This window comes from Schistocerca gregaria, chromosome 6, assembly GCF_023897955.1.
Source record: "Schistocerca gregaria isolate iqSchGreg1 chromosome 6, iqSchGreg1.2, whole genome shotgun sequence".
In the NCBI taxonomy this organism is placed as follows: domain Eukaryota; kingdom Metazoa; phylum Arthropoda; class Insecta; order Orthoptera; family Acrididae; genus Schistocerca; species Schistocerca gregaria.
The window spans coordinates 478,931,480-478,944,967 of NC_064925.1; the positions used below are offsets into that span (position 1 = coordinate 478,931,480).

At 38.9% G+C, this 13,488-nt stretch overlaps 1 protein-coding gene across 1 annotated transcript in view; it reads left to right on the forward strand.

The window, feature by feature from the left end:
* The window catches only part of LOC126278670 (TBC1 domain family member 23), a 224,873-nt gene that overhangs the window by 192,128 nt on the left and 19,257 nt on the right, over nt 1-13,488 (forward strand). Inside the window, exon 11 of the mRNA XM_049978908.1 lies at nt 8,814-8,949. Coding sequence (XP_049834865.1) covers nt 8,814-8,949 — 136 coding nt within the window. The remainder of the gene's footprint in view (nt 1-8,813; nt 8,950-13,488) is intronic.

A 13,488-nucleotide genomic window follows, 5' to 3' on the forward strand; every position in this document is an offset into this window, starting at 1 on the left:
TCCTTAGTTGGTCTACAATTGGTTTGCTGGGCTATATGTGCTGCCCACTTCCATCTCATTTTGGTTCCATTCTTCCATTGCCATCTGTTCCCTAATTGATTTAAAGTTTTGGAGCCACTCTTAGTAATCCTCATTATTCATTTCTGTTTGGACAACCTGTATTTTTATAAGGGGCAATCAAAAAGTTTCCATTTGAAGACTGTACAGTCCAGTATCAGTATGCCATTCAGGCAAAACTGCTGTGTGCATTGAGACAATCATCCCAACTACACACCACGTTGAAGATGCCAATTTCGTAAAATACCTTGTCCTGCTGCGTGAAAAAGTCTGTAACTGCATGTTACACATCCTCATCTGACAGGAATTGTCAACCCTTTGGAGCATTTTTTAAAGGATCAAAGGTGTGATAATGGCATGGGGGGTTGGGGGGCTGTGACAGGTGCTTGAGTGTCTCTCACTAGGATTGTCATTGATGGAGGAGGCTGTCCATCAAGATTTTGCCAGCGTCTTGTGTCAATTCATGGCCAGCACAGAAGTTCATGCCCAATTCCACAATGGTGGTTTTGACAGACATGCTACCTCATACACATTCTTCATTCTCCAGTTGATGTCTACAACTGTTCGATCTTTGGCAGCCAAGATAAGAATAATAGCATGTTGGTCATGTTTGATTGTACTAGTATCACCGTAGTATTACCAGAGAGATAGAAATGCCACACTGATTATTGCATATACACTACAGCATCCCCCTCAAACAGAAACTTTTTGATGGCCCCTTACAGTGGGTTCATTGAAACGTTGGGAAGCATTGCTGTAACTCAAAACTGGTAGTGGATGCTACTAAAGCACTATGTGTTTGTCATTCCACAATCTCAGGTGTGAGGTTTTGGTTGTCAGTGTAGTTGTGTGTATGAATGTGGATGTGTGTACTCTTGTTAGAGAAAGAGCAAGAGCCCAAAAGCTAGTGTGAATAGCGTATTCTGTTGAATGTTTCTTACATGCCACGCATCAGTCTACTTTGGGTGAGACATTACTTTTCCTTTATTTTACATGCAGGTTGTCCATAATTAAAGTGCCAGTTTCAGAACAGTGTAGGAAGAGAACCACTGCCCTGAATGATGTCAAATTTGAACAGCATGTTACTGACACATGGGGAAACATGGAATAAAAAAAAAAAAATAATAATGAAAATGTGACTGATAGACAGTCACATAACTGTCAGCATATGCGCACCAACAGATGTGCAGCATATTGCTGTTCCTCAGTTTGTGTCAGAAACACCCACATTACTATCTTCATGAAGGACTGCACACTGCTGGTAAAGCCCTTTTACAGGAACAGTGGCTGTACCCCAGTAGCTGTGCAGAAGTTCCTGATACTTCAGGATATGAAGAAAGGCATTGGTCCGACATCTGCTAAGGGCCTAGAGTAAATATTTACAAAATTCGAAAAGCCAGGTTCTTTTGAGTGCAGTGTGGCAGAGGGAGGAAAGCAGTTCATCTGACATCTGTCAAAGATGTGGCCAAAGCACTGTAGGAGGGGTTGAACAGTGGTGTGTAAACATGCAGTACACAGGGAATTGCCCACACGTTGGATATGTCTATGAGCACAATACGTAAAATCCTACAAAACAACCTGCATTGCTGTCCATACAATATCACCCACATTCAGGAGTTGCATCCTGCTGACATGTTAGCAAGGCAAGACATTCACTCAGGAATTTCTTGCTTGCGTGGAAGTAGACAGTGAATGACATGGAAGATTCTGTGCACAGACGAAGTCCATTTCTATCACCAAGAACATGTCAATATGCAGAACAGCAGAATAAAGGCAATAGAAAATACCTGCATCATCACTGGTAAATGATACAAGAGTCTTTTGCCCAACAATGACATTTCAACCCTTCAACAGCATGGATGTATGGGAGGATCATTTTTATGCAAGACTGCATTCCTGTGCAAATTGCACAGCCAGTGAATTGGCTACTGCGGAGGTATTTCATTTCCATACATCCTGGCTGTCCAGATCACCTGATCTTAATCCATGTCACTTCCATCCGTGAGGCTGTCTGAAAGATGTTGTGTTCAATGCTCCAATTACGAACATAGTTGAATTGAAGGCATTCATTCTGCAGCGTATTCTAAAGGTGACCCCCGGGACACTCCAATCTGTTTTGGAACATGCTGCTTCTCGATTTCAACTTGTGGCATATTGAACATGTTTTGCATCAATCTCACAACAATTAGAAACCAGTGTGATTTTACTTTTTGTTTCGTTTTTGGCCCCATGACAGTTAAAAACCGATTTTTACCATCCAATGTATTATGACCTTGCTATGCTGGAAAGGCTTACGTAACTAACAGTGCCACAGTTGTTGACTGCCAGACTTATGCCGTCATGCATGTTGATCAGTACAGATAGTGTAATGTGCAACTTGGACCACAGCTGTTATATAGAGATTAATCTGTCATTTGTAACCAACCCTATTTATATTGTATGCTTCCAGTGCCATTTATTGGTAAATCTTTTGTCCCCAATAACATTTCCCCCTGCATCAATAATATGTTGATCAAATTTGATGTCTTTCTTAGCAGTGATTCTCTTTCTGCAGTGTTTTGAAGCTGAAACATTTAATTATAGACACCCTGTATTACTCCATCAAGGAATTTTCACTGTTGTTGGACATGTTGAAAGCTTAGTTATGAAATCAGCTATTTGCTTTACCAACAGCACACTGTGTCATTTTTACTCTTCGTTTATTTCTTTTGTCGTCCATCCAGTTGGTGTCTTCAAGTGTACTAAACTCAAAAATTTCTTTAACTGTTTCTGTAGCATTTTTTTACTTTTTGGAAAATATATTTTGGTGTGTGGGCTATAAATTATTTTAGTCTTGATATAGTTGGTTTTCAAAGCTGTTTTCACACTTGCTCTATTAAATTTCAACAATGGAAGGACGGACTTGCCTACTCTAGAGATACGCAGTATAATGACATCAACAAAATGATAGTGATTCAGGTAGCTTCAGTTAACACAGTTCCTTCATTTCTCCAGTTTCAGGACTTGAAAGCTATACATTCCAAGAATAGCGCTGATGGTACTGAATATCTTGTTTGACTCCTTTTAGGTCTGGTTTCCCCCAGTCCTGATGAAGCCTAATGGAATCTGTATCAATGATGTATACATTCTTCAGGATACTAACATAAGATGGATCAATGAGTTATTTATCACAGACTAATAATGCAAATTGTGTTGAAACAGAATCAAAGGCTATCTCAAAATCAATTTACCTTTGCCTGATTACAGTTTTTTTTTTTAATCCAGTTAGTTACAGTTGTAGTGACTATATTGTAAATTATGCTGATAGGTCTAAAGTTTATGTTCTGTGTAGCTCTTTTCTTGCCAAGCTGAACAATTGCAATGTTGTTCCTACATTCAGGAATTGGCTTCCTCTGCAGACATTGTTTAAACAGGTTTGCAGTTATGCTTTGTACATCTTTGCATCTGAGTTTCAGATTAGAATTATCTCCATACCGTTATTCATACTTCATCTGAGATTATTTCTGGATTATCAGGATTTTTATTTCCAAGTTTCTGAATCATGAGGTTACCTGTACAAACATTTAAAGAAGTATTCAAGTGATACTAACATTTTATTTCTATCATTAGTTGTTATGCGTTCTGATATTCTAACAAATGAAACGTGGTTTCTGTGCAATGTAGCAGTCTGTTTTGTTTTCCTCATGGTCATGTTGTATTCAGTTGCTACTTTAACCAAATTTTAGTGCTGTCTTCTCACATTCCCTCCTAGACAGTTTGAATTTTTATTTAATTGAGCATGTTCCTATTATCATTTGCTTGAGTGATTGTCTTCTATTTAATAGCTACCTTATTGCATTACACACACACACACACACACACACACACACACAAGGAGGATTTAACTTTTACAAGCTTTTGGAGCCAGTGGCTCCTTCTTCTGGTGGAATGGGAAGGAAGAGGGGTGAAGGAAAAGGGTTGGAGAGGTTTAAGGAAAGGGATACAGTTTACAAAAGTCACCCAGAATCCCAGGTCAGGGGAGACTTACTGGACAGGATGAGAAGGAAAGACTGACTGTTAGGGGATTGCACCAGACGAGATTTGAAAACCTTAGATCTGAAAGGTGGAAGACAGGGTAATATGCGAGACAGAGATTACTACTAAAACATCATGCACTAGTTACTAAGAGTTAAAAGCCAAGTGCATTTTATGTAACAGAGCTGGGAGGGGGGGGGGGGCACAGTGAAAAATAGACAACTCAGAAAATGAAAGATGTAAAAAACTAAAATATAGTGAAGAAAGAAGTATTTACTGTGAATAAATGCCGAGACAAAATGAATTATCGTAAATTAGGGGCCAGGTGGGTGGTGAGAACCAAGGACATGTTGCAGTGTTAATTCCCACCTGCAGAGTTTTGAGAAACTGGTTCTGGGGAGAGAATCCAAATAGCGCGTGTGGCGAAACTGGCACCGAGGTCATGACTGTCATGTTGTACAGCATGCTTTGCAACAGGATATTGTGTATTGTCAGTATACACCCTCTGCCTATGCCCATTCATCCTGACTGATAACTTGGTGGTAGTCATGCTGATGTAAAAGGCCAAACAGTGTTTACGTATCAGCTGGCATATGACGTGTCATTTCACAGGTGGCTCTCCCTTTGATAGTATATGTTTTGCCAGTTACGGGGGCTTTAATAGCTGGTGTTACGAGGGTGCACAGGGCAAGGCATTAACCGAGTGAGGTGGCGCAGTGGTTAGCACACTGGACTCGCATTCGGGAGGACCCCGGTTCAAGCTTGTCTCCAGCCATCCTGATTTAGGTTTTCTGTGATTTCCCTAAATCGTTTCAGGCAAATGCCGGGATGGTTCCTTTGAAAAGGGCACGGCCGATTTCCTTCCCCATCCTTCCCTAACCCGAGCTTGCGCTCCGTCTCTAATGACCTCGTTGTCGACGGGACGTTAAACAACACTAACCTAAGGGCAAGTCTTGTAGTCAGGACAGTAACAGGGGTAGCAGTCATAGGGTAGGGAGGTGAGAGCAGAAGGAGCAAAGGGTCTGACAAGGATATTGTGGATTTTGGGAGCACAACAAAAAGTTATTCTGGGTGTGGTGGGCAAAATCTCAGACAGAATGGATTTTTTTTATCTGTCCATTCACATTACATTATCAGTAATTGATTTTTCATTGTTATATTAACCCAAATACATTGTATTTCATTTTTTTGAACTCCTCTTCAAACTCTACTAATCCATCTTTGGGTCCTAAAAATAAGGAAATTATCCCTGAATAGAGTGTAGTAGAAGTTGTTGGATTTCTCAAGATCCATCTTATTGTTTGTTTCACCAAACATCATTTAGTAACCTGCATGCACTGCTGGGTGGATCCCACAGTTTGAAGCCACAGTTAGGGTTTCGTCAGTCCACTATTCCCATTCTTCTTTCGCCTGGATTGGAGTACCAACATCCTAGTTACTCACAAGTGACAGTGGGGACTCTATGTATCCTGTCCATGGTACAGTAGCTTGCGAGGACTTGGAAGAGTTTACCGAGGCCCATGAACAGGGCTGAATTTCACCAGAAGATGTACTTAACTATGTTCTCAACCTAGACCTGAGTGTTTATGAATTTCAGACCTGTTAACATGCCAGCAGGAATTTAAAGTTAATATCATCATTCAGCATTCAGGTAATGTATCTTTATGTGATTAGTAATACATTTAGTCATTAACTCACCATATTGTGGTGTGATGAACAGCCTATTTGTATTTTTTTCGTGTTATAGTTTTCCAGTGAGATAATGACTGTAACAGGACTGACAGCTTCATGGTGTGAAGTTGGGAATCTACTTTAGGCAGTTCCCTTAGTCATAACCAAGATGCCATTAAGGGCTCTACTCTCACTAAAAGAATGAGCTTTTGCGACGTGTGTGTATCACACTCACATTAATGTGATGATGGTAATGAAACACAGAATCTATAATGATGAATGTACACTAACGAGCCAAAACATTATGATCACCTGCTTAACATTGTAGAGGTCCACAGAAGTAGGTCTGCATGGCACGGGTTTGTTAAATCCTTGGTAAGTTGAGAGAGAGAAAGAGAGAGAGAGAGAGAGGGAGAGTGGGGGGGGGGAATCAGCATCATAGCATGTCAGTTCACTTTTAGAATGCAGTACAGCAGTGATTCTTTGTGGCACGGATCCAATGTCCTTGACAGGTTTCCAAAGGTATGTGGCTGCAGATGTCTATCAACAGGGCACCCAGCTCCCGTAAATTATGAACTGGTGGTTTGTAGCCACAGAGCTGGCACTCAACTGCATCTCAGGTGTGTTGCATCTGCAAAATGAGATTTTCACTCTGCAACGGAGTGTGTGCTGACATGAAATCTTCTGACAGATTAAACCTGTTTGCCCCAAGACTCAAACTCATGACCTTTTCCTTTTGTGGGCAAGTGCTCTGCCATCTGAGCTACTCATGACTCATGAACTGTTCTCACATCTTTATTTCTGCCAGTACCTCGTCTTCAACCTTTCAAACTTCACGGAAGCTCTGCTGCGAAACTCAAGATTAGCTCTCCTGGAAAAAAGTCTATTGCAGAGATTTGACTTGGACACAGCCTGGGGGATGTTTCCAGGATGAATTTCCACCCTGCAGCAGAATTTGCGCTTATATGAAAGTTGTAATTTTACAGGAGAGCTTCTGTGAAGTTTGGAAGGTAGGAGATAAGTTACTCCAGAATTAAAGCCGTGAGGATAGGTCATGAGTCATGCTTGGGTAGCTCAGACGATAAAGCACTTGCCTGTGAAAGGCAAAAGTCCCGAGTTTGAGTCGTGGTCCTGCACACAGTTTTAAACAGACAGGAAGTTTCGTGTTCCATCTGGTTAAGATCAGACAAACTTGGTTGCTAAAACATCAATATGAGTTCACTATCATGCTGCTCAAATCACTGTAACACAATTACAGTTACCCTTCTGGAAGATGCCGTCACCATCGGGGAAGATGTGAGGTGTGAAGAGTCACAGGTTCCCTGCAGTAATGTGCATATAATCCACAGCTGTCATGGTGTCTTTGATTACCACCACAGATCCCGAGGTAAATGTTGCCTGTAGCATAATTCTGCCTCCGTCAGCTTGCATCGTGGCGTGGTGCACAGCACATGTTTCGAGCAGCTGTTTGCCTGGATGTTGCTTTATCTGGGTACTACCATCAACCTGGTGTAACATTAAGTGTGATTGTTCTATACAGATGACATGTTTTTGTTGATCTGTAGTCCAACCTCAAAGATCCTGTGCCCACTGCAATCACAGCTGACAATTTTGCTGGGAACATGTATATGTCATTTGCTGCAGACCACCTTGTTCGACAATGTACTGTGAGTGGTGCGCTCCTACCTGCACTGGCATTGTAATCTGTTGTTGGATCTTCTTCATATTACTGCCTACCATGCTGTACAGAGCTAGTCCACTCTTGATTTCCATGTTCTGTGAAAAGCCATAGACATCGGACACCTTGTCGGCTATTCGTGGAGGATTACTGTTCTTCAAACGTATTCTGTAGACATTCACAACAGTATCACACAAACAGCCAACTAGGTCACCATTTCCAAAATGGTCGTTCCCAGTCTCTGGGCCGTAACAATCTGTCTGTTGCCAAAGTCGCTTAGGTCATTGCATTTCCACATTTGTGACCCGTACTGTCACTAGAATGATCCCCCATTCACCTCTGCTCTGTTTGTATAATTTCCTTACTGCATGACATGCCCACATCGTCATCAGGCGATATTCAGTCCTGCAGTGGGCACTGATTACAAAGTTTTGGCTTGTCAGTGTACATGTTCTTTGCTATGGTTGTGTGTTTTAAAATTCCAATCACGTTAATGTAGGAAGTAAACCAGAGCCCAAAGTATATTTGATGTTTGATACAAGTATGTGAACCACAGTGTGGCAGTTTAAATAAATGATGAAGATCATGTAACCACCTAGTCACAAGACTAGCAAGGATTTTAAAAATGCAGTGTTAAACATTCAACTGTCCTACTGAGACAGCTATTATTAAAAGCTGAGAACAGTGTGCTGATAACATTTCTCTGTCAATATGAAAAAAAAAAAAAAATTAACTCTGTTGGTAAATGTAAGACTACGAATCCAAAGGTCTGGAATTCAATTCCCAGTTGGTCGTAAGATTTTTTTTCTGTCACTTATTACTTGTTTCGTGTATGGCAAGAATTATGTATGTGATAAGTGTCAGTCTTATAACAGCAGGGAGAAGTTGGTTTGAGAGGGGAAGGCAGGAAAGGATGTACCACATCTAACACAATAATGCTTAGTAAAGCACTGCCATGCGCAAGACAACCTTCATATTGACAGCTTTACTTTTTTTTTTTGGCTTCACAATATTTTATTTTTAATGGGGATTATTCAGATTATAAGCACCCTTTTAAAAAACACTGATTTAGTGTGCATAGTCTCCTTTTTACACCAACATCTGATCATGTTGTAGCAGGTGTTGTGTTATCAAGTCATCTGGAGGTTTGCAAAGCTGTTCTATTGAATTAGCGTACTCAGTTTTTTTATTTTTTTATTTTTATTTTTTATCAGCTACTGAAAGAAGTCGGTAATGGCAGAAGTTTGGTGTGTTCATGTTCTTTGGCAAATTGTTCATTATGATGTTTGTTTTAGTCCCTCTTCCTGTGCATACCATATTTTGAATAGCAAATACAGAATACTGTGAAAAATGTAGATTTCTTCCTGACGTTCATTTGAACTTTTACTTTCAGAGGGAACAGCAGAGGTATATCCAGAGGACGTGGAGGAACAAGATGTGGTTTCTATTTCTACATGGCTCAAGAAGCCAGAAGTAATTGAGTCTTTTAAATGTCATGAAGTGAAAGTCAATGGCTACATGTATGAAAGGTAAAATTTAATTTCTGAGAAGCTCTGTTCTACACAAACATTATATGCTGAAAAATATTCATTTTAAGCAATGTGTGTGTCATCACCATTTCCTTCTGTGTACAGCATCATTATTATATTTTGAATATGTATGTGTATTTTATATGAAAGTAGTTAAGAAAAATAACAAAAGCTGTAGCTTTAGGGGCTAGGATGTAAAACTGTGGAGTGCCATTATAGTTTTTCAAAAGTAAACAAGGGATTTTGACAGTAGTGAGCTGAAGATGCATTTTGTTCTTGATTGATAAATTTGTTAAACCTTTACTGTTGTCTAAGTTGTTGCAACAAAATGTCAAGGCATTTATACATATTTGGATAAAATAAAAAGGTGCATGTTGATGGATACCTCCCCATCCCAGTTGTCAGTGTGCAGTTAACAGTATCTATTACAAACTGCTCTGATAGTGTACTGTTCCCCATGGAGTTCACAAACAGCTCTCAAGGCTGTGCAAGATGGGCCCTCATAGCCTTAAGATGACAAAATTTGAAAAATTGATTAATTGTAATTTAATCAGAAATTTCAATCATGTAATAAGTGAAGTAAAATGCCTGAGTGTAGGCACAGTTATGTTTATAAATTAAAGGCTCTTCCTCATACTGTTGCAGTTTGAACTGCTCTAAAGTGTTAAATGACTGAGACGAGCCTCACTCAGTGGATATGCCTTTAAAAATCTCAACAAAGTTTTTAGGTGAGCAACTTCTTCTAAGAAATTTGGAAAACTATTAAGGAATAAAAGAGACTGCTCACCGAATACCAGAGGTGTTGACGTTTGATAGGTCCACAGAAAAAAGAGCAAAAACTTTGCCAGCTTTTGGAAGAAATTCTTGAGCACGCACGCGCGCGCGCGCTCACACACACACACACACACACACACACACACACACACACACACACACACACACACACACACACACACCAACACCAACACCAACACCATCACCACAGATATTCATGTCTCGGCAGCCAGAGATAGTGGTCATGTGCGCACATGCGTGTGTGTGTGTGTGCATGTGCGTGTTGTCTACTTAGCATTTCCACTATATGGTGAATCACAATCTGTCCTTTTCATAATATTGTCATTATTGAATAATTCATAAATTTATACAGATAACTTGTCTGGTAATATACCTTTGAGCTCCTTATCTGTTACCTATTAGTAACGTACAAGTACTTTGTGTAAAAGACATCATAGTCACCTTTGAATGTAGAAGTTATTTATTTTCACTTTTGCAGTTTCAGCCAAATGGGCATTATTAAGTAGTGTACTGTGAAACATAAAAAAATAATGATCAGAGAGTGTCTGCACAATGGCACTAACATCATACCATGCATACAGTAGTTATATTACCAGAAAATGCCAAAAATAAAATTTTTGTTGATACATTACTTACACTGTGCTTTAGCACATATGAGAACCTACAAATCTTCTGATATATTGTGTGTATATGTTGAGTCTTTTATTTGTAAAAATGTACAGTAATAACCCAGATTTACACAGTATGTAGGACCAAGCAATAACAATGTAAGTCAAATTCACATTAAATTGGGGTTCAATTTTGTTTGTAAATACATACAAATTTAGTTCAGTTGGGGCCAGAGACTAAAGCAAACAATGTAATTTAGAAGCAAAATCTTTAATACAATGTTCAACAATTTAAGAAATTATATTACGATGGAATGTTAAGAGTTGCAACACATTAAACCCAAGTTATTGTGATGTAGAAGGCTTCGTAAAATCTAACAGTGTTGTCTGATGAGTCATACATTTTTTTCTTCTCACACAAAGAGTCCTCATACCACACTAATGTTTTATTCCCATTTTGTATCAGAAATGCACATTTTATTGGAATCTATTTTTTCTAAAACTTGTAACTCTTTTTCAATTGGACTGAGGCCTCCTGTCAAGTCTGCATTGAAATTATACAGGGTAAAAAAAATTTTGAAACTGTGAAAAATACTCAATCCTCAAACTCAAGTATCATTCATAAATATCATGATATCAGTGCTCAGACAGAAACAATGTTAAAATAATGATTTAGATAGTGAAGGAAGTGTGAAACATTATCACGTTGATCAGAAAATGGTGAACTCTTAAGCTAAAGAAATTTTTGAGAGACTGAAGGAAGAAGCTAGAGAGGCGGTCACAGATGAAATGTTTAAAACTAGTGATGGTTAATTTAGCACATTCAGAAGTCAACATAATTGGCATAGAATCCCAGAAAGTAGAGAGCCACAAAGTGCTGATAAAGAGATTGTGTTGCTCTATCCAGAGAAACTCAGTGCAATGACAGAAGGAGGTCTCTATACCAGCCAAATCATATTCAACATAGATGAAACTGATCTGTTCTATAAGACGTCTAAAAGAAGTTTCATTTAAAAACTACGTTTAATGCTCTATTGCCGGTGATTTGGAAGTCAAATGATGAAGCTTGGATGACAGCTTCTCTTTTTGAGTACTGGTTTGGTTGTCACATCATACCTTGAGTCAAACATTATTGCCATTTAAAACAAATCTCATATAAAGTGATCCTAGGCACCAGCTCATCCTATTGTGACTCTAATTAATTTTGACCCATATGTGAAAGTTGTAGTTTTGCAAATGAATGATGGTAATGTTCAAGAACTGCTAGATTCACACAAAAAGTAGCTGACAAAACATAAACTTATAGATATGTGTGAGCAAGAGCAAAACATTGAACAACCAGATTCTTTACACTCGTATCAGTCTTCTGGTTCCTTACCATGCTTCATTTGGATGACATAGTTGGAATCTGTCAATCAAGCCAGCTCCTTTGGTGAAAGAGTTCCCCACAAAACTTGCCTGAACCTGTCGTAAGCCTAACACTGTATGCGGGAGTGGGGGGAATAGAGATGCATGATGCTCTAACAGATCTCCCAGATGACCTAATCCCATTAGACTTCAGTTTATGGGGCTAGTTAAAGGGGGATGTGTGTACTACGAAGTTCGATACATAGGAAGAACTTTTTGCCCCCATCACCCATGCTGTTGCCAGCATTAAAGTCCATCAAGACCATGATCGATGTGCAACACAACACACCCTTCAGTGTGTTGACAAGTGCTTCGAGATGGGTGGGGGCGTTTCAAACACCTCTAGTAGGATTGATCAGTCATCTGTCCGACCATTATTCTGCCCACCACAGTGCCTACACAGCATTTTGGTAAGTAATATTAACACTTGTCATCATATTCATTTACGAACATGTGTAGTCTTCAATTTGCTCCAGATCCATAACAATCGAAAATCAGGCACATGTTCATAGGACTTTTCAGTTGATTTTCACATGCAGAATCACCTCACAAATTATGTGACATTCTTCCTGAATCATGCTGTATAATGACCAGCTCTGTCGACTAATGTAAGAGTGTAGTTAAGTTACTCAGGTAACAAATGTTTGCTCTGGAATGTACAATCTGTGATGGGGGGAGGGGGCCGGTGAGGGGGGGGAGGGGGAAGGAATGTGTCTTCACGCCAACCAACTAAGTTGCCATGTAAACAGTCTGCATAAATAACAATTTGGTGGGTTTCATGTTACATGTTAACAATGGGAACAATATACATAGTTTCCCATTATCGTGATGTACATAGTCTCAACGCTCATGTAATGTAGATGCAATCTTACAGTTAAAAGACTCAAGAAACAGATGTAATGATGACATGTATATGAGTCAGAAGATTTTTTTAAATGAACACATCACCATTTGACTGTATTGTTGTTTAATTACAACCCATGTTTCGGCTCTTTGTGCCATTTTCAAGTGACTGAGTTTATGTCATTAACTTATAGTGCAGGACATAAAGCTCAAAATTGGCCATAAATAAAGAAAAGTATTCGTTCCCACAAAATGCCAGATGTAAAATCATCATCTTGTAAAAAGATCATTAAATAATAGTGGGAGCATTTCATATTTAGTTAAAACAGATTTGCTGTGGATTATAAAAGATGAACACATGTCTATCATTATAACTCAAGCACATGCATTCATCTTTTATATACCAAAGTAAACCTGAAAAATATGTGTTCCCACTATTATTTATTGATCTTTTTACAAGATGTTGTTGATTTTACATCTGGCATTCCATGGGGAGCGAATATTTTGAGCTTTATGTTCTGCAATATATGTTAATGACATAAACCCAATCACTTGAAAATAGCTTAAAAGGCCAGAACGTGGGTTGTAATTAAATAAACAACAATACAATCAAATGACAATGTGTTCATTCAAAAATTATTGTACGACTGTTGCTCAGCATCATCAAAAAAGATTATTTTTAGATTCTGACATGGATTGCAGCACAGTGTAAGTAATGTGTTATTTTTGACATTTTTCAGTACTATAATTCTCGTATGCATGACGTGATGTTAGTGCCATTGTGTATATACATTATGTTAATTTTTTTATGTTTCGCAATGTACTGCCTGATAATGACCAATACTGCCAAAACTGCAATAGTGCAAATAAATAACTTTTAGATTCA